The 22,471-nt window shown below is 44.6% G+C and overlaps 1 protein-coding gene across 1 annotated transcript in view; it reads right to left on the bottom strand.

The window, feature by feature from the left end:
* Positions 1–3,650: 3,650 nt before the first annotated feature.
* Positions 3,651–22,471, bottom strand: part of LOC107122277 (phosphatidylethanolamine-binding protein 1-like) — a 29,845-nt gene continuing 11,024 nt past the window's right edge. The window contains exons 2-4 of the mRNA XM_015425321.1: positions 16,493–16,602; positions 15,068–15,168; positions 3,651–5,323 (exon numbers count right to left, since the gene is read on the bottom strand). Of these exons, the coding sequence (XP_015280807.1) occupies positions 5,106–5,323; positions 15,068–15,168; positions 16,493–16,602 (429 nt within the window). The 3' untranslated portion in view covers positions 3,651–5,105. The remainder of the gene's footprint in view (positions 5,324–15,067; positions 15,169–16,492; positions 16,603–22,471) is intronic.

The raw sequence follows: 22,471 nt of genomic DNA, 5'->3' as shown, positions 1-22,471 counted from the left end.
GTAATGTATTTGCCTTCCTTTTACAGTCTCATCATCACAAACACAAATGTTTTCTCTTGTAATTGGGGCATCTTTGCTGCTTTGTGGGGGTTTGGGAGACAGGTTCACTTTTTGACAGCCAATATGGGCCTATAAGGGCAGTGGCTACAAGGGAGGCAGCTGAGCATGCTCTGTTCTTCCCTGGCCGGGGGCTATTTCTACAGCATTACAAGTTTGTCATAATAGGTAATTTTGTACTCTTTCCCCATCCACAAGTTTTATAGCACAATATAGTCCAGTCTTTGTATTTTGACCTCATTTTCTATAGCAGTGATACTCAACTCAGTGGCTTTGGAACCACATGTGGCTCTTCAACATGCCACCAGTGGCTCTTCAGAGGACCATTCTCCAACGTGGTACCTGCCACATGTCCTAGGAAAGTGGGCAAGGCTGTTGCCCAATGGAGCTCATGGTTGGCAGCTGGTTCCCACCCTGAAACACCTACCAGGACAGGTAAACTCGGGACTTCCATGACATGCAGGCCTCGCGCCAGGGATGGAAGGAAATGTGATTCTTTTGGCCGATGGCAATGGCGAATGTGGCTCTCTGTGAGCCACAGAGTGAGCATCACTTTTCTGTAGAACAGGTAAACTTGATATCAGCTGTGGGCAAAAAAAAAGGGTCAAAGGGCTGCCGTTGCTGCCCTAGAGCATGGTCTGTTGTAAGTAAGCATGCTCAGTCCCAGTTAGGGGCCAAATCTGACAAGAGGCTCTTTGTTGCTACATTGACAACTGCGGCTGCTCTTCCTTCCTGCCATTGTTGCCCATTTGCCCATGGAGGACAGGCAACAGAAGCAAAGGAGAAGCTGCAGAGCCGGGGGCTCCAGGAGGTTGGCAGCAGCCCCCCCCCCCGCTGGTCTCATAGTGCCAACTCCTGTTCCCAGCCCTACCTCTTACTGTAGAATAGAATCCCCCCCCCAAAAAAAAAAAAACACTACAGAATTGTTCATTTATGGACTGGAAACTTAAGAAGACAAGCTGCTTCTGTTCAATGGTTAGTGGGCACTCTGCGGCCATGCTTCGAATTCACTCCAGTGTAGATGAGTCTATGCAGCTCAGGGTGATTTACATGCCAGTCTCCCCTCACCCATTTTGTCCCCGCAGCAGCCTTGTGAGGCGCACTAGACAGAATGGATGTCTCCAAGGGGCTTTAAGTTTTCTTATGGGGGGCAGCAAATTCTGCCACTACAGACCCCCAGTTTACCCCTTATGTGGTTCCTGAAAGTCCATCAATTCTTAAGAACAAAATTTCAGGAGACCGGGGGTAGAAATAGACACTTTCCCCAAAAAAACTTAAATGCTCTTTGGAATCCCTTGCATGGGTATATAGAGTCTATTGACTGGCCCAATTCACTCAAGTGAACTTCAAGAACAGGGATTTGAATGCAGGAAACAAAATAGTTGTTGCAACTACAGATTTTTCTAGGGCTGAACGTAATTTAGCAAAGCTCAGCCCTGCCTCAAAGTCCTGATGATCAGGACAATTTAAAGTCAGATTCTAAAGCCAAACTGCTGTTTAATGGCTCCTGTGAAAAAGCTGTTTCCCCTCCCAGGCCCTTCCAGACCCAGGATCGCAAAGCAATCGATTCAAGGTTTTGCTTTAAGGAAATTAAGGAAGCAGATTCCATAATCTGAAGTGTGCTGTGCTGGCAAATCAAGGTTCCTATCTCTAGGGGGTTATCTGAATGATCTGGCCGGGATAGCTGCAAAGGATAGCTGCATATGCTGAATATGTATTGGGAGCTTTAGGTGATGGTTGCAATTATCAAGGGATACAGCAAGTGGTTTTAGACCCAGGAAACTAGTGGAGACTAACAGTACTACGAACACTAACATCAACAGACTTAGAAAGGTGTAACCCGGTTTAGCTTAAGTAAGTTCTTATTTATGTCTGCCACAAACTGCCTTTGGGCAGGTCACACTTTCTCAGCCTCAACCCATTCTCCCTGATTTTCAATGTGAAATATTAATGTAGACCTGCCTCACAGGTTGTTGTACATTACTGCAGTAATTGCTGTGAAGCATTTGTAACACCCAACCTGCTATCTAACTGTAAATGATTATTGTTTTCAAACTTTCTACCTGCAAAGGGATGCCTTTTCTGCAACAACATGTCTGCTTGGAGAATTCCTGAGCACTAGCCATGGTACCTTTGCATACCACACAGGAATCTGGGATATGCCCTCAGAGTACACACAGTTCATGGTCTCTCCATCATCTCTGTTGACGAAGCATGCTCAACAATGTTCCCTTCGAGGGGAAGATCAATCCTGGTGAGTTAGTAAGTATATTTGGGGGGAAGCCATGGCTGATCTTTTCACTACGGAGCCCCAGGAAGCTTCCAGGGTCCCCCTGGACAATGTGTAAAAACCACAGTGGAGTTTGGGGGGGGGGGGGGAGAATGGTCTGGATCTCATACCTGAACTGTATTGTTATTTAGAGAATTAGCAAATCATTATCTGTGTGAACACTTCGGGCCACTTTGCAGTATACCGGTAGGTGCTTGCTCACAGTGTACAAGAAGAAACCCATCGAATCTCTTCTTCTACAGGCACCAGACCCTTGCGGGGGGGGGGGGAGCAACAGAGCGCCTGCCTTGGGCCTCGCACATGGAAGAGGGCCAAAACAACACTGCAGTCTGTGGAAATGGTTCTTCTGCTAGAACTTTCAGTGATCTCTTACTGGAATTTGTTCCCCAGAAATGTAAGGAAATAAAGAAATAAATGTTGCAGTAACTTGAACAGTTATCATTATAATGTGTGCATATCCTTTAACTTTGTATTTAGTGTTTATATTAAGTGAAATGGGAAAAGAAAAGCAGAAGAAATAGTGTAAATGCAACGGGGGAGGTTGTTTTGTGTTTTTTGTGAATGGGAGATGTTGTTCATGACATAAAATCTCACCGTAATGCCATGTTAGAATTCTGAAGCCAGTTTTTGCAAAGATGTTATGCATGGATTGGATATGGCAGACTCAAGATTCCACTACAATGGTGCTTCTCCTTTAGCAACAGGGGAAGCCTTTTGCAGTAGTTTAAAGCACTACCATTGAACACTCATGAAACTACCCTATACTGAATCAAACGAACAAGGTCAGTTGTCGACTCACACTGGCAGTAGGCTATCCATAGTTTCAGGCAAAGGTCTTTCACATCGCCTACTACCAAGTTGATTTAATTGGCATACTGGGGACTGAACCTGTGGCCTTCTCTTTCACTGAGCCCACAGTCTCTCCCATTGAAAGAACAGGTCCACAGGCTCCATCCCAATCCAGGCAAGCCGAAACAGAGTTACACCCTTTAAAGCCCATTGCAATTCTGTTTAGGATTGCACTGAATACCTGTTTTCCTCAACTGTGAAAAAACTGCATTGACAAAGGATGCAGTGAAACAAAGGGGGGGGGTGTTTAGGGAGGGCCCTCTAACCTTTAAGAGTCTCAAAAATAAAAAAGGAACCAAGCAGCACTGTTATGACTAACCAGGTTTATTCCAACATAAGCTTTCATGAAGAAGTGAGAGGGGAATATGAGAGAGAGAAACAGAACACCTTTATTTGGCATAACATAGATAAATCAAACAAAGGAAAAAGTTAAAGGATAGGTACAAGGAACAACATCAACCAATATTCCCAATATCTCAAAATACAAGGCAATCCTAGCATGGTTTACAAGGTTTACAGGATATTACTCTTGACTTCCATACATGGGTCAGAAATTCTGCAACAGATAGCATTATTGCTGGGCTCTTGTCTGCTAGAAAGAAATTTAAATCCCTATCCAGAAAGTCTCTCTGCGAAGGGAGAAGAGGGCGAATCAAAATATTGCGCATAACGGAATATTTAGGACAGCGAATAAGAATATGGGTGACAGAATCAGGTTCCCCAAAATTACAGTTGCAAAGTCTATCCTTATACGGAACACCCGAGAAGGGAATATCAAAAACTTATGCTGGAATAAACCTGGTTAGTTTTAATGGTGCCCACCTGCTTTCTAGTTTACTTTGCTGCAACAGGCTAACAGGGCTACCCTTTTGAAGTCCTTAATAGAGCACCCATAATTGAAGAAAATGCCACAAGAAGCTGCCTTACATATTGGACCCTGCACCCAAAGGCATCCCCTCTGCAAAGGGTTCCCCCCACCCCCCAGCTCGGCTACTGGGGATCCTAACACTGAAGAGGAGAGGGAACTGAACATGCAGCTTTCTGTATTGCAAGTTTTGTGCTTTACTACCGAGCCTGACTGAAGCTCAGCAGGCAGAAACTAGATTTTGCAATCTTGTAAGAGAATGAAGGATGTTCCCTTTTCTCTTTGCAAGCCAGTGGCTCAGCACTTTGCATGCAGAAGATCCTAGGTTCAAGCCCCAGCATTTAAGCTCCAGCCCTTTGGAAAAGACTGCCCTCCCCTCAACCTTGGAGAGCTCCTGCCAGTCAGAGCGGACAATACAGAGCCTGATGGACCAAGAGAGCTGCCAACAACCTGAAGGAAAAGTGCTTTGCCCCTTTAACAGAGTTTTAATGTGTGGAAATGGACACTTGAAGCTTTTCATGGCATGGAGCTAAATAACATCACTTGGTAAATAGCATCCCATTAAGCTTCTGGTAAAGGGGGAGGATATTTTTCTCTCTCCATGTTGTTGAGTTGCAATAAAGCAGCTTTGTGTGTTCTTCATCCTTAAACCAACCCTGCAATGTAAGTAACTATTCCTGGGTTACTGTTTTTGCACATTTGACAAACCAAAAAGCCAGAGAAGCAGGTTATTGTAAAATTCTTATATTGTTATAAAAGGACTTATCCTGAAATTTCTGCTTGCTGGGGGCCTGCAAATGTAATGCTCTCCATAGAAAGAGGTTGGGGACATACAGAGTCCAAGAGATGGATACACACTACGTAGAGATCTGTTCCTCTTGACAAACACCATCTGAATGCAGCTCAAGTGACTCCAGATGCAGGTAGGGAATACGGAGAGAGAGGTAATCTTTGTAATTCTGCAAGGGTGGTCCACTGGACATATTGTGTAGGGAAGGAGGGGATCAATTGTGACCAGGTGGGATCTAAATTCTAGGCTGTCCTCTATTTGACATTCAGCTGCTCATAGATCTTTGGTACGAAGCAATCCCATTCGGCCAGGTAGCACACGCCTGCCACAGGGGCCCCCAGCTTGTACTTCTTGCGGAAAGACGCAGCTCGGAAATTCTCCCGCTTGGCAGCTGAGATGTTATTCAAGACGGGTTCATCGCAGGTCAGTCGCTGGGGCTGCTCATAGACCAGCCATACGTAGCGGTGAAGACCTGCATGAATCAAAAATACAATACAAGTCTTTGAGGAAGGCAAAGTCGAAACTACTCATTGGGGGGGGGGGTGTTTTTTTAAAATAATTTTCTTTATTGAGTTTTAAAGATAAAACAAACGTTGATAAACCAACAAACAAATACCCAACCAAAGATTACATTTTTCAACACCATTGCAACAATCAAACTTAAGATATTTCTTCATATCGTAAGTATTTTTCCAATATGAATCAACGCATATTTCTTCTACTCCATCAGTCTACTTTTCAGCCCAAAATATAAAGGTTCTCAGACTTACATTCTAAGTATTTACCTATCATATTATCTTCTTTTATTTCATTCAACAGATATCAACAACAGCTGAGCTCTCCAATAGTCTTCTCGGCAAAAGTTTCCCAAATGCTTAACCAGACCCCAACAGGTCCATGACCTTATTTTCTAATCTTAACCATATATTTTATATATTCTAACAACAAATTAATACTCACAACTTTAGCCCTATTTCATTTCTTTACATTATAATAGCAAAAATAACCCCTGTAAACAACATTAGAAATAAAATTTTAAAAATAACTCAGGTGTATATAACCATTTACTGGGAAGTATCCAAGCATATAATTAGCCCCAAAAATCAGATATTCAAAATTAACGATCTGGAGTCAGATATAAATTAATTTTTACCACTCACTTTCTTTTTTTCAGGTAAAAGTTATTAATAGACTACCCCAATCCTTCTTACAGTACTTAGTTTCTCTGTATTATGCTTACAAAAATAATCCTTTTAAGCAATAACAGAAATAAGCTTTGAAGATAACCCAAAAGTACTTAACCTTTAAACTGCACAGAGGTCTAAAGTTCTTATTATCATTCCAAAATGAATCAAAATGCCTTAGTCCAATACATTCATTTCCATCCTTTAACACCATCCACATTTCATTCGGTATATAAAAAAGAAAAAGAATTATGCTACCGCATAATACAGATGGCAACCCTGTTTCCTGAAGCGCCCTCTTCTTTATGATCCTTTTTTGATGCTTCTCCTCTTTATACTCATATATATCTGCTCCATCTTGTTTTTCCTGTTTAATCAGATCTGGCACATGTGCTTTGCAGTCATTAGTCCTTTTCTTTAGAAATTGTCTCATTTTCTTTTTACTCCATTTCTTCGTATCTGCATTAAGTTGCTTTCAGGCATTTCCTTCTGTAAATCCTACTGTCTTGGCTCGCTTTGCAAAATACTTTACTCGACTTTTTATCTGGGAGCATTTCTTTTCCATCACCATACAAAATGAGTCTTGTACTTTTTTTATCTTGGCAGTCTCCTTGTTCTTTCTCTGAAATCACAGAACACTGACATTGTGGGGGCTCCTCCTTCTCTTCCAGCTCTGGTTTCTGTTTGCTTTCCAATTCTAGGTCTTTATTTAGAAGGTTTTTAATAATATTTTTGCAGGCAGCCTCAGCTCGTTAGATAGAATTTCTTTGAATTGGTCCAAGGTTATATATCCAAGTTCACTGTTTTCTAAGTTAATTAATATTGTTTCTCCTGCTGAGTCTTCTTCCTTTTCCCCAATTAACGCCATTTCCTTATCACTTGCTCCGTTCCTTTCCATGGCCGCTTATACATTTCAAAAGTTTGAGCTAATCTTATGGGAGTCATTTAATGAAGGTCGTCACAGATTGTAGAGAGAGCAATTGCATACTCACAAGTTTCTTTTGTTGCAAGACGAATCAAAGAAAAAAACCCCATACACGAAACAGTCTTTAAAACGGCTGGTCGCAGCTTAAAAAAAACATGGGAGCCATGTTTCTTTCCCTCGGTCGCTCCTGCTTCGAGGCACTTGCCAGGTGTGGGAGGTGACCGAGTGACGCCTCCTGCAACCCACCTCCCTCCAAGAGGTTGGGCGATGCCCTCGGTGAGCCGGGAAAGCATCAAAGGAGCAAAGAGGGGAGTGGGCAATTTGGGAGTTCCAAAGAATGCCCGCTCGCTCACTGCGCCGTACTGGAAGCTCAGCATCGAAACTAATTGTTTTTATGGGTCATTTTTGATAGTGTTGGAAATAGGAAACGTTAAAGCATTTAGTGTCTTGAAGTTTTTTTAATATAAAAAGATACAACCCTGCAGGCCCATAATGGCATGTTATAGAACAACATACAGTGCAGAACAAAGCTTACAATATGAGACTTCAGGAGATGGAGAGAACGCAATGAAAGTGATTGACAACAGGTCCAGGAGATATAAAGTTTTTTGTACAACCCATAACTCATTTATGGAACTTGCTGCCATAAGGTGGGATGCCGGGCTGCAGTTTACTTCCTGGGAAAGGGCGGTGCCAATTCATGGAGGATGACTCTGTCAACCACCATCCACCACAATAAACAGAGCCTCCAGTTTTAGAGGCAATGTCTCACTGACTACTCCCACAATCTGTTAAGGGAGGAAGGCCATCACGTTAATGCCCTACATGTGACCAGTTAGAACCATCAACTTTTGAGGGCAAGCAAATGCAAGCTGGGTCTTGGTCTAACCCAGCAAGTCAATTCTTAGCAGAACCAGCCAAAAATGCATAGGATACAGAGAAGAGCCTCTAAGGGGAAGACTGGCCATCATAGCCACCAGGCAAAATCCTAAGGTGGACTAATGCATTGTTCAAGCACTCACACACTTGGGCCAGTCCTGCCCAGGGGTAGAAGAGTGGTTCCCAGCCTGGGTGAGCTGTGTGTGGCATGTGGACGGATACACACAGCACGTGGACAGAGGCACCCAGCCAAGCCCTGTGAGTTGTGGTTCTGGCCAGCCAGCAAGCTGCCTCTGCCACTCCCGGGGGGGGGGGGGGCTGGGCTAGGCCATTTCCCCTCCTAGTCTGCCCCGATTATGGCTTGAACTTCCCCCCCTCCCACCCCCTTTTTCTTTTGTAACATCTGGCATGGTGATGCCTTCTGGAGAACCTGAAAGCTTGCACAATGTTTTATGTTATCGGTACTGGTCTTAGTAGGTGGTATGACATGACTTTTGGTTTTGGATTTTGCTTTGAACCCCTGAGGCCACCTGCAACCTCCTGCCAAAAATAAATCCAGGAGAAGTGTTATGGGGCAAGACTGTACAAGGGGGACAATATCAAGTTCCAATACGGGTGTGAACTTTCCACACAAAAGAGCCATTCAGGCAGCAGAGGAATGCACGCCCAGCCCTCCTGCAGCCCAGGGCGGGGGTGGGGGGTGAGGTGTGAACAGCAACACACTGCAGGGCTCATCTTTCAACAGGGCTGCTGGGTGGTTAAAAATGCCTCCATAAGCATTTGGGGTGGGGTAATTCAAATGCAGCCCTGACCTGGGTGGCCCAGGCTAGCCTGATCTTTATATACTAGAAAACAAGATAGTGCTATATAAGGGATACAAAAGGAAAGGAGGGTTATATAGTAATATATAAGGAATACCACATTACAGGGTATGTAAAACAGAAAATATTTCTCCCCAACTCTACTTCATTATAATTTTAAGACATTTCAAACATTTTGAATTCCAGATTTCATAACTAATCTATTTTACAACTATATTATTAATTTCATAATTGCCACATATTCTGTGTTAAATATTTTGTCATTTCTACATACTAATTATTGCTTTTAATATACCAAAATTTATAGGAAAATCTATTATATATAAGGAGCTGCGGTGGCTCAAGTGGTTAAGACCAGAGGTCGATTCGGGGGGGATCGCCGGGGATCGCCATTCCCCCAGGTGAGGTGCGGGGGCGGGGCACACGATGAAGCCCCGCCCCCTGCTTCCAGCCTCATTCTGTTGCAGAAGGAGGAAGAAGCAGAGGGTAAGTTGGCGTCCTCCCCCTCTGCCTGGCCGAGGCCACTCCACGCCTCCGCAAGGACTCCCAGTCCTATCCAGGAGCTTCCCCGAGGTAGCTGTGTTAGTCTGTTGCTGCAAAATAGTCCAAGAGTTCAAATAGCACCTTTAAGACTAACAAATAGCACCTTTAAGACTAACCTTTAAGACTAAGACTAACTGAGTGGTGGATGTGGCCTTATGACACAATTCCGATGAAGTCAGGGGGTGTGGCAAATGCTAATGAGTTATGCTAATGAGTTCCCCTAGCTCTTTTTCTACGAAACGACCCCTGGTTAAGACACTGAACTGCAGGCTGTGGAAGGTCGGTAGTTCAGCAGTTCGAGACCCAGGGTGCCGCATGACGGAGTGAGCTCCCATCTCTAGTTCCAGCTCCTGCCAACCTAGCAGTTCGAAAGCAAGAAATTGCAAGTAGATAAATAGGTAACACTTTGGTGGAAAGGTAACAGCGTTCCGTGCGCCTCGGTGTTTAGTCATGCCGGCCACATGACTACGGAAACGTCTTCAGACAGCGCTGGCTCTTCAGCTTTGAAACGGAGATGAGCACCGCAACCCTACAGTCGGACTCGACTGGCTTTCAAGCAAGGCAAACCTTTACCTTTACTATTATATATCTCACAGTAAAGAATTATATAGATATATATTATATATATCATGGTAAAGGAGGTATTTTTGTTCAAAATTAGTTCCTTCTGCTTTCATATTCAAAGCTTATGCTCATTCTGCTTCTAAATTATAATACACTTGTATGCATTGCCATACATTTATATACAATTTTAAATTATTTCTTATTCTAAATTTTGAACTGTTTCTCATTCTAAGTTTGTCTCCTACATAATAGACATTCCATCTCTCCTCAAATTTTGAACTTGATCTGTTTCTCAGATAAGCTGTTGATTTCACCATTACTGCTTAATTGGCAAGTTTATTTTCCCATTCTTCTAAGCTTGGACAGACATCTGACTTTCATTTTGCTGCACAGATGATTCTAGCCACTGTTATCATATATTCAAATATCTGTTCCAAAACGTTTGGTAATTTATTAAGCAGTAGTCCTAATAACACATTCTTAGCTTTCAAGGGGAATTTGAATTGTAATATATTCTGCATTTTTTCCATTTCCATTTCATTTATTAGCTTCATTGACCCGAGGTCTTAAGCCAAACATACAAACAGCAACTATAAAATGCATTACATATAATTACAAGATAATTTAGACCAAACATCTTTACAATAAAAGCTAGACCAAATGTCTTTACAATAAAAGCTAGTAAACATGCTCTCGAACAGTATTATCAGACCACATTTTATAAACTTCAATGAATTCTATAAAATCCCATGATATTATGGAAATTAGTTTAAAAATTTTTAAATTATATACATAAAACTACTTATAACATTTCAAAGCTGCTTTAAAAATAACACTATTGAAAGATATTTTGCCACCAAGCAAGTCGTTTCAGGCGCCTCATGTGCTAGCAGTATGGTTATTACCCAGGGTTCCATAGGGAGGTGATGTCTTTCAAGCGTGAATCTGGATTATTTTTATGTATTCCCTTCCAATATCTTTTTGCTTTTTTACAAGTCCACCACATATGGTAAAAATCTCGGTCTGTATCTTGACATTTCCAGCATTTTCACTGGTAATTTTTATCTACTTTCTCAGTATCGTTTGGGGTAATATACTGAAAAACATTTTATAACAATTTTCTCTTAGCACTTGGCTGGCAGTTAACTTAATTTCTTTTTCCCATAACCGTTCCCTTTGATGCATAGGTATTTGCTCTCTAAAGTTCTGCATCCATTTAATCATACATTTTTTCACTTGTTCTTCTGTTTCTAAGTGAAGTAATAACTTGTCTATCCATTGTAACAGGTGATCTTTTTATTTTGTAATCAACTGTTCAAACTCAGTCATCCCTCTTATAGCTCCCTGTTCCATGTTAATGATCTTCTTTAATCTGGAAGCTAATTTGTGATATGACAGCCACTGAATATTGATTCCTTCATCTCTAATATTTTGCCAGGACTTAAGTTTCCCCTGAGCATTTACCATATTACCGTACGTTAAGAAACCACTTTTATTTCTTGTATTTCTTTGTAATGCAATTCTATTGGGGACACAGAGAATTTTGAAGACTCAAGAAGTTCCAACATTTAAACCATATTCTCAAAAGTCCATCTCTAATTATACGACTCCTTTCTTGTGTTGTGATCATTTTGGTTGATTTCTCTATCCATAAATAATTATGTAAACCTTCATCTAAATTTGCTGATTCAAGTTTTACTATTTTTTGTCTTGGATTTTTAATCCAATCCACAATCCATACCAGGCCTGTCACTTGATAATATAATTTTATATTTGGAACTGCTAACTCTTTTTCTCAATTTAAAACTTATTCTTGGTTTCTTGCCTTTCCAAATAAATTAATTTATCTGTCTTTGCCACACTGTCAATATTCTTTCTTCTATGTGCATAGGTAGCATTTGGAATAGAAAATTTAATTTTGGCAATATGTTCGTTTTGATTGCTGAAATTCTACCCAGCCACGAGATATTTTAATTTTTTCCATCTGGATAAATCTTGTATCAGTTTCCAGGTCTTCTGATAGTTATTTTTGAAAATATTAGAGTTTTGTCCAGTCAATGTTTATGCCCAGATATTTAATAGAATCGATGGCTACTGTACATTCTATACTCTTTATGATATCTTCTTCTTGTTGTCGTTGAGTTAAAAATTTTGTTATCATTTTTGTCTTTTTCCTGTTGATTTTGTATCCTGAAAAGGATCCAGATTCTTCAATATGTTCCATTACAATACTGTAACAATGTTTGTGGATCCAAAACTGGTAGGACCACATCCAGGCTAGCCTGATCTTGTCAGGCCTCAGAAGCTAAGCAGGGTCAGGCCTGGTCCGTACTTGGATGGGAGACAAGCAATGAGGGTTGCTACGCAGAGGCAGGCAATGGCAAACCACCTCTGAACATCTCTTGCCTTGAAAACCCCTTACAGGGTTGCTATGACTTGATGGCATTTTCCACCAAATGCATGGCATAATGATCTACTTTGGGCTGTCCTGAAGACCTTTGTGTGATAACGAAGCCTCTAGCATGATTAGCTGAATTTTCCTAATGGTCACAGAGGGGAAGAGGGAGGCAGAAAGATCTCTGGATACCGCTGGCTAGCCTGCTGCAGTCCTGTAGAGGAAGAGGGCAGGTAGGAAGGCCTGTGGAAGCAGTGGGGGCGGGGGCTAGGATAGAGCTCAAAACGAGAACGGAAGCAGGGAGAGAGGAGAGTTGCAAGCAAGCAGGAAGGCTGAAATTCATGTAATGACTTAATCCACCAGCCAAATGTTTGACTTGCAGGTCTCTTTTAAGTTGCCAATGCAGGGGGCTGTACCTGTCACAGAGTTGCCAGGGGATGGCAGATGTACTGCCTTGTGCTGGTGCACAATATCACTTCTGGTGAAACTGGAAGTGATCTCATGACATTAGGGGTGATGCTCTAGGATTTACCCAAAAAAACTCTATGGTTTAACCACTTAGTTTCCACACACGCACATACTCCCCCCCCCCCCGACGTTCTTGGAATCACTGGCAAAGAACTTTGGGTAGGCAGCAGCAGATCTCCCTCTATAGCAGGAGACCTAGCCTGCCTACCCACACAGCCCCTACTTATGGAGGGTTACCAGCCTGCAGGTGGAGTCTGGAGTTTCTCCTGGAATTACACCTGATCTCCAGACTACAGTGATCAGTTCCCCTGGAAGAAATGGCTGCTTTGGAGGGCGGGCTCTACAGAATCACACTCCCACTGAACTTCCTCCCCTTCCCAGGGGAATCTCCATGAACTTCTCAAGCCAGAGTTGACAATCCTTTACTCATGGGGTCAAAAGATCGTGTTTCAGCATTGACCCATGTTGACTCCTCTCTCTTTGAGTTCAGGATAACTGTGAGCTCAGCCTGGGGTTATCAGGTCTGTCAAGGTGCCTTCCCATGGTCCAGCTGATTCACACATTACACAGGTTCGTTCTGGGGCTCCTGCCCTGTGTAACAACAGAGGTGAGCCATGGGTTCCCCTCAGTCCCCGCCTACAGGGTGCCCAAATCAGATCACATCTGTGTGGTGCATGCCGAGAAAAGGCTTCCCCCCCCCCACACACATACACATTGTTTGTGTGACCTGAAATGGTCCCGGGGAGGTGTTATTTGGACCGCTGTTCCCTAGGATACTGATGCCTTGTTGGAGCACAGGGCTATCATGTTTCCTCAGGGGGAAAAAGGGCCTCAAGCATGTGTGCCACCCTGCCAGGTAAAAAGTTAAAAAGCTGTCAGGACAAAAGGAAAACTCTAACACGCACACACACACACCCTTTCCCTGAACTGTGTTTGGACAGCATTCAGAGTTGATCTAAGGTAGCTTTGCGCTAATCTCTCCATAGCCTCCCCACCCTGAAATCTATCAACGCACGCTATTCCTGTTTGGTTTCTGAGTGCCAGCGCTGAGCTGGGTCTCTGCCTGTCTTGAACATCATGTACTTGCCAGGCATCTCCTGCTTTGCTGCCCTCACATTCAGAGTGCCTTCCTCTCAATAGATTCAGGTGAGTAGATGTGTTGGTCTGAAGCAGCAGAGCAAAGTTTGAGTCCAGTGGCACCTTTAAGGCCAATGAAGTTTTATTTCGGGTATATAAGCTTTCGTGTGCAAGCACACTTCAATGGAAATTGCCAGTCCATACATATAGGTAGAGGGTGAGCAGTAAATTAGCACACAGCACAATGAAAATGTTTAATAGATTCAAGGACCAAACAGGAATAACAAGCTTAGTTCATATGGTTACCATTCGTTTGGGTTTAATTCCGGGGAAAACATAGTGACGGAAATATACCAAAACTGGAGATTGATGGGCAGATGTATCCTTAATTGTGGAATGCTGAGAGTAATTAACTGAGACCCTGCTATCACACTCCATCTGTCTCCTCTCAAGCATGGAGAAGGTCAGAGAGACAGCCGACCCACTGCACAGTCATCCAGCCAGTGGCCAGCAAAGTCTGTTAGTCTTGAAAACAAGACGCCATAATGTCAGAGCAGTGCACTGGCAAGCAAAGCCTGCTCAAACCAATCCTCACTTCACCTACTGTATGTTTAGGAAGCCTCCTCCCAAAGACACAGTGATATTCAGATGCAATTAGTCATACCTTGCTATTCTTTTCACCCTTTCCTGTCTTGTGCGGAGCAAGAAAACATCTTTCATTGACCAGAATGTCTGAATTCTAGTCCCTAAGGCTGAACTGGAATTCATTTGCCTCTGTTTTAGAATCCCAGTTTATGGGAAATGAAAATGCTAATTTAGATGTAGTAATAGAATGTATTACAGTCGCTAGACCGGCCACACATATATAGTTATAATAGTAGTTTTTCTGTCTAGATGCATGCAACTAGTCGTCATGGGTGAGTGCAGTTCAGTTGTGCACTCTGTGCAAGGAGGGAGGAGTACAGACACAACAATGTTCACGTTTGTCACAGCAAATTGGAATTTAATTCTGGCTTATCCTGGTGTCTGAATGTAGCTAGTGTGCGTGCAGAACATGTGGCACGACAGAGGCGCATGCACACAGGATTAGCCACTGCTGCCCATCCCATGTATACAAACCTCCCAATCTAACGTGGGAACTAATCCATGGAGCCAGGCTTCCTTTTGTGCAGCTGATGCAGATGCACCTCTGGAGGTCTGCCTGTATCTCGATGCATATCAGCTCCCTGAGCGAGGCTCCTTACAGAGAAACCCCTTTCCTGGGGTCTCCAGAGGCCTCAGCTCTCCAGTAGGGATTAAGGGACGGTTGAGCTCACACACAGAGAGAAATGATCTTTAAGGTACACAGTGGATTACCTACCTGTGTCTTTAGCAGGTGCCGATCCCACATACTCTGATAGGGTACATCCACTGCTGATGTCATTGCCTTTCATGTTGGTCACCAGGAAATGATGCCATTCTCTAAAGCCAATAAACAGGGGAACATGAGTGTTAGAGTTCAGCAGGGGAACTCAGCTTTGCCATTAGTTTTCCATCATGCTGGAAGGTCATGTCCCTTCCATGTGCCAGTCTGAAATTCATCACACACACCTGAGGAGCCTCATTTGCAATAGGTTTGGGTTTCCAAGATGGCAGCATGAAGCTAGTGGAATGCTCTATTTCATATTGCAGGTGGGAGACACCAACATTATTATTTCCACAATTTTTTAAAAAACAAAAAAGCCTCCCTGTAAGTAGAAGACTAGAACATCATGGAGAAAGGTGGTGCTAGTTTTTTACTTGCAGGGAGTTAAATAAGAGAACATGTGATTAACCATCAGCAAGCTGAAGCAACAAGAATCCACTCAACTGTATCATTTTATGTGTAGATGGGAGACCTCGGAACTTGAGAGGCCTGTTTATAGTGACACAGATTCCTTGCAGTTTATCCAAACATCGCAAATGCTGGCCACAGCGTCTGCAAGGGATATCGCCAGGATCTCTATTTCCAGCCTCTGTAGCAGAACACATATCCCAACCCCAGGATCCTCAGACTTCATCAGAATTATTAGGTTCCTTGGCAATGGAGCCAAGGAATTCTGCAGAGCCTCGTTTGGGTCAATGCAAACATTCCTGAAAGCAATCAGCAAAATTCACAATGCATATCCTCTCCTGCAAGCACAGACATTCTCTTGTACAGATCCCTGTCAGTGAAGGGAGGATAAAGAATATAAGACCAAAGTCCCTTGTGTAACTTGAATGAATTTTGTCATTTCCCCCAAATGTACCGATTGTTGTAATCCCTAAACAACAACAGGAACGCTGACGTGTAGTGAAATGATTATCATGGCAAAGCTTCCTTTTGAAAAGTTCTATATTTTTTCCCTCGGGTAAAATATTCCCTCTTAAAAGAAAACAAAATACTCAAGACAGAGCACATTACAAGACACAGAGGTAGCAGATGGGCCAAAAACAGAAAAATAATCAGGATGGTACTCAGCTTGGATTCAGAAAGATAGCAACGTAGATTAGATCTATTGTGGCTGATTCATCAGCTACAACCCCTTCATGTAAGAGAGGGACTTGGCCACTGTTGCATTATTCTCCAGTGCTGCTGTAATCCTTCTTTAATGCTTTGTTGTGTGTATTTGCATTCTCTAAATCTGCAATCCAGTTTTATGCATTGTCTCTACTATACTGCTTTTATTAGATTGATTTGTTTTTAAATTGTGTAATCTGCCTCAAGCCCTCAGCTAGAAAGACTGAATATAAATGCAGTGACTAATGAGCACCTGAGCTTTCTTACCTGAGCCTTGGGTTCACCCTGCTTGGAACATCCAGGTCCGTGAGGATCAAAGTGTAGAGTTTCTGTGGGTCACAGCCATTCCACTCAATGGATGTTGGACGGTTCTGGACCTGCCACAGTTAAAAATCACAGGTCTAATGAAGTGAAGTATCAGAAGTAGCCAGAATTTGAGCATCTAGTGTTATTTTTTAGGAAAACGAAGGTGCAGGCAAATCCAAATCTTTTCAGTGGTCCCGTTCACACGAGGGGATTTGGCCGGGAGCAGGACAGTTCGGGGGCGGAGCAAACGGCCGCGATCACACCACAACATCTGGGAAGCGTAGTGCTTCCGTCCCCGAACTGGCCCATCCACGCGATAAGCCGCATCAAGTTGGTGCGCCGCAAACTGGGAGTCTGATCGCCGGCGCAAGGATGCCGGCTCCTAGCCGAACTGCGCATCCCCGGCTCCTAGCCGAACTGCGCATGCTCCGACATGCGCAGTTCGGCTGGCTCGCCGTCAGATCTGTTTTCTCCCCGGCGTCTGATCGTGCCGGGGAGAAAAGGCGGTGCGGCCAGGGGATCCGTGGGATCCCGCCGCGCCGTTTCAACTTTGGAGCGGCTTTTAAAAGCCATGCTTTTTGGCAGCTTTTCCCCTGCCGTGTGGCAGGGGCCAGTGACAGGCCAACAAGTGTTAACCTCTGTCCTTCTAATATTTATCCACTCATGTCCTTTTAATATTTCGCTACTCAAAATCCCCCGCTCCCATCTGTTTTCCCATTTATGAGAAGGAAAAATAGCCAAACCTGTATTTTCCCCTACGTATGGAGAAAATTAACTTAGGAAAGTCTATTTTTAGCAAATCAATGATGGAGGAGGAGAATATTAAACACTTGATTCCCCTCCCTTGTCATTCCCTACAGATGGCTCTGATAAAATTGGGAGCTTCCTGTGACTATATTTAAAAATCTTCAGGGAACACTTGATACATCTTCTGCAACACATCTAGGTTCAACCATAAAGTGTACCAGTCAAGCATACAAACCTCCATCCCAAGTGTTGTTTCTTGTGGTTTCTCGTGCCATTTGGGGAACACAACATTATTTTGTATGCAGTGTCCTGGTGTGATGCAGTGCAACCAATCATGTACTGCAGGGGTCCCCAACGTGGTGCCCCCCGGGCGCTATGGCATCCGCCAACATCTTCCCTGGTACCCAGTTGTTTTTAGAAAGTGGGGAGGGCCAGGTGGGGCTTTAATTCACCAAGGCTTCTCATTGGATACTGGAGTTTTGATTGACTGTGCAGATTTTTTAAAAAAACATTGTTTTGGCAGCAGCTGCCACCACGGCGCAAGGATCTTCACAGTGTCACTGAAGGTAAGCAGGGAGGAACAGCCATTTTGTGGCTGCGCCAGGATTCCAAAGGCGCCCACAGGGTCAAAAAGGTTGAGGATTGCTAAAATACTGTGTTCCTTCACTACACAGATTTTTTTTGCAGCTATTCCCTTATGCTGCCTTTGCACACATAATTCTCTTTCGGAGCAAGGCTGCACATTTTGCAAAGAAGCCCAGCTCTGCTTTAGGATGCTGAACGCCCCATACAGAGAAAGAAAACTGGATAGGCTGAAAGCTCTTGCTTCCCTCATGCTTTCTCTTCCACTCCTAAAAGCCCCAGCTGAGGACCTAACTGCATGGTAATTCTTCCCCCCCCCCCCCCCCCCCCGGGTACGTACATCCCAACTATCTAAATTGAGCCCACATATGTCTGCGTGCAGGGCTCCTGGAACACATTTGCCAAACCAGAACATACCCCAGAATATATACATATATATATAAAATTATGTTTTGGTCATGGACTCCCCTGAACATTCCAACACGCTCCAAAATCAGTTGGCTGAATGATCTGTCATTCAGAGGGTCTCCCTATCCACTGGCTGTGTTGCCTGAGTCCTGCCTCCAACATGCTAAACAGTTTGCTGTTCCTCCCCCCCCCATAGCCAGTCAGAACACAGAGGTCATTTGCATATTTGGCCTGAATAGCCTTTGCCTCTAACATTCTAAATAGTCTGCTGTTGCTGTTGGGCGTCCTGAGGTAAAATACATATCCCAACCTCCCTGTGGGGCCTGGAGATCTCCCCACCCACAGCACATCATTTCCCCTACAGAAAATTTCCCAGCTATTACAACTACTGTCCAGATGACCAAGTTCAGTTCTCCTGGAGACAATGGCTGCTTTGGCCAGTGGACCCTATGGTATTATACCCTGCTGAGGTCCCTCCCCTCCCCACCCTAAACCCTGCCCTCCCCAGGCTCTACCCCTCAAATCTACAGGTATTTCCCAACCCAGAGTTGGCAACCCTGTAACTGGCTATGGAACTGTTTTCCAGACTCTTGGAACCCAGAAGACATGGCATAGGAGGAGGTGGTTTTTTACTTTAGCTGCAACTAGGTAAAGGTAAAGGTTTCCCTTGCTCGAAAGCCAGTTGAATGATTCCGACTCTAGGGATGTGGTGCTCATCTCCGTTTTCAAGCCGAAGAGCCAGCACTGTCCAAAGACATTTCCGTAATCATGTGGTCAGTGTGACTAGATGCCAAGGCGCACGGCACGCCGTTACCTTCCCACTGAAGTGGTACCTATTTATCTACTTGCAGTTTCTTGCTTTCGAACTGCTAGGTTGGCAGGAGCTGGGGCCAGAGATGGGAGCTCACTCCGTCATGTGGCAAATCAACATAAGTCAGGGGTGGAGGGAACCATACCTGTTACCATGAGGCTGTCCTCCCATACTACCCACTTGTGGCAGCAAAATGACTTGAGACAGCCCTGCCTTATAGCTAAGCAGAAGGGAATAAACATGGCTTGCCTCCCTCTATCTTCCCCTTCCCTCTGCCACCTCACCAGCCACAGCCGGGACACTCGCCTGGAGCTTCCTTCTAGGGACTGTTGTATTTCTTCCCACAACGGGACTTACTCCTAGTATATATATATATTGCTGTCAACTCGCAGCCAGCTCATAGCGGCTTAGTAGGGTTTTCGAGGCAAGAGATGTTCAGAGGGGGTTTGCCCTTGCCTGCCTCTGCATAGCGACCCTGGCATTCCTTGGTGGTCTCCCATGCAAACACTAACCAGGGCCAACTTTGCTTAGTATCCGAGATCAGGACATCCAGGTCACAGCATCATTTGTTTAGCCCTTCTCCAGCTGACAAAGATCATCTCCCCTGGAGAAAATGGCTGCCTTGAAGGGTGAACTCCAAGGCATTGTACCATGCTGAGGCCCCTCCCCTCCCCAAGCCCCGCCCTCTCCTGGATCCATCCCCAAAGTCTCCGGGTATTTTCCAACCCCGACCTGGCAACCCTAGCCCTTCTCCAAGTCTTGCAGGGCTTCCTTCCATGATCTCTTCTTGTCCTGCTAGTTTTCCCTAGCAGCTGGAAGGGGAATGAGCGGCAAAGATTAGCTGCTGCAGTGCACGTCAAGCCGCTCCCACTGTGGGGACAGAGTTCCTCCAAGGTTCTCAGCAGGCAGGATCAAGCTGCTGCTCTCTATGTGAGAAGTGCAATTAATGTGTCACTCCACCCACCTCTGAGTTTGCCGTGAGGCCCAGGGTGTGGTCTGAAGGCATGTGCCACACCGACCCTGCTGAAGCTTAGCAAGCTGGAATCTTGGCCGTCAATGTGATCTTGTGGCTCGAGTGCCAGACTAGGGCTGCATCCACACATCACTGGAGCCGGCTATAGCTCAACAACTTATGGGTTATAACATAAGAGAATCACAGCTCTTAGTACCAAGTAACAGAACAAACAAAAAGCTGTGCTATGCGTATGCGCTATAGTGATATTGTATTGGAACTGTATTTTCCATTCTTAACAATAAATAATAAACAGTTTGGTAACAAACATACATAGCATTATAGCAAGAGAAGAGTGCAAAGTGTGGTGTTTGAAATTGATGAAGTTTTTTGGGCTATTCAGGCCCCGGTCACACGGGCCAGATATCGCGGGGGGGAGGCGTGGCTGTTTGCCCTGGAGCGAACTACCACGCGGCCGCCGGATCAGACATCCCGCTGAAGTCCCTTGGTTCGGGGAGAGGTGCTGATCATACGTCAATCCTGTGGCGCGGCAAAGAAGCGGCGTGGCAGGGGTTGTTTTTTTCTTTTTAACCGAAGTGTGCGCATGCGCCGTTGGGTGCTTGTGCGCATCCCGTGGAGACTTGGGGAAAAAACCCTTTTTTGCGACAGGACATGGGCGGGCGCTGGATGCCATGAGCTACCACCGGAAACTTGATCAGACGCCCACCCTTGTCCCGCAGTTTCCGGCGCATCTTCAGCGGGAAGCCTCAGGTTAGCCACGGGAACTCTACGCTTCCCAGATGTTGCGGTTTGATCACGCCCGGAAAATCCGCCTATCTTCCGTCTCTGTAGCGTGGCTAATGCTCTGTGTGACCGCAGCCTCAGTTGTTTTGAAAACCTTCATCTGAACTGGACTATATATCATGTGATTGTCTCCTAATATCCATTCATAGTTGAAATAAAATAGTTTTACAAAAGTCAACTTATTCTATGTGCGGCTTATTCTGCGAAAGAAGCAATCTCAGCAATTTCTGCATGAATTCTAAAGTGCAACTATAGTGGTAAACGGGCCATCCGAAGAATGAAGTTAATGCCTCAACAACAGCAGTGCAGTCATTTGCAATGCAAAGCCAGCCCAAGAGGTGAATGATTGCTATCCCATAATAACAATAGCACAGTATCCATTGACCACTGCCGTAGTCTAGGATAGGGGAAACAGAGAAGCAATCTCTGTTCTTCCATGAAGCTCACCGGTAATCTTGGGTAGTCAACCTAACCTCCCTCGTAGGATTCTTACGAGGAGGAAGAGGACCAGGTATGCCACTCTGAGCTCCTTGGGCAAGGGGTGGGATTAAAATGTGATAGAGTGCCTGGTCTTCTTCCATTAGAGTTTTTAACAATCATTAACTGCTTGCATTTGATGTTCCCTCTAAAAGAGGCTGGTAGACTGAGCTTTGTTGTTGTTGTTCAGTCGCACAGTCGAGTCCGACTCTTCGCGACCCCATGGACCAGATCACGCCAGGCCTTCCGGTCTTCCACCATCCTCTGAAGTTTGCTCAACTTCATGTTTGTTGCCTCAATGACACTGTCTGACCATCTCATCCTTTGCCGTCCCCGTCTTCTTTGACCTTCAGTCTTTCCCAGCATCAGGGTCTTCTCCAGTGAGTGCTCCCTTCTCATTTGGTGGCCAAAGTATTTGAGCTTCAGTTTCATTATCTGACCTTCCAGGGAACAGTCAGGGTTGATTTCTTTTAGGATTGACTGATTTGATCTTCTTGCAGTCCAAGGGACTTCTCCAGCACCATAGTTCAAAAGAATCTATTCTTCGGCGCTCGGCCTTCCTTATAGTCCAACTCTCGCAGCCATACATGACTACTGGGAATACCATTGCTTTGACCATGCGGACTTTTGTTGGCAGGGTGATGTCTCTACTTTTTATCATGCTGTTTAGGTTCGCCATCGCTTTCCTCCCAAGGAGCAGGCATCTTTTAATTTCATGGCTGCTGTCACAGTCTGCGGTGAACTAGGATCCCAGGAACGTGAAGTCTGTCACTACTTCCACGACTTCCCCTTCTATTTGCCAAGGAGTGATGGGGCCGGATGCCATGATCTTAGGTTTTTTGATGTTGAGCTTCAAGCCCACTTTTACGCTCTCCTCTTTGACCCTGAGCAAGAGGCTCTTAAGCTCCTCTTCACTTTCTGCCATTAGAGTGGTATTGTCTGCATATCCAAGCTAGTTCTCAGATTTTAAGGGTGCATTGCAACACAGCATTAAGCATGCTTCTGCCCTTCCAAAATAAGTGTGTGTGCACCCTGACCCAGGTAGCCCAAGCAAGCCCGATCTTGGAAGCTAAGCAGGGTAGACTCTGGCTAGTACTTGGATGGGAGACCTCCTTGAAACACCAGAGGTAGGAGGTTGGGGCAGGCTTTATTCAGCCAC

The sequence above is a fragment of the Gekko japonicus genome, unplaced genomic scaffold, assembly GCF_001447785.1.
Source record: "Gekko japonicus isolate JY-2015 unplaced genomic scaffold, Gekko_japonicus_V1.1 scaffold135, whole genome shotgun sequence".
Lineage (NCBI taxonomy): Eukaryota > Metazoa > Chordata > Lepidosauria > Squamata > Gekkonidae > Gekko > Gekko japonicus.
This window is presented reverse-complemented; position numbering and strand designations above follow the sequence as displayed.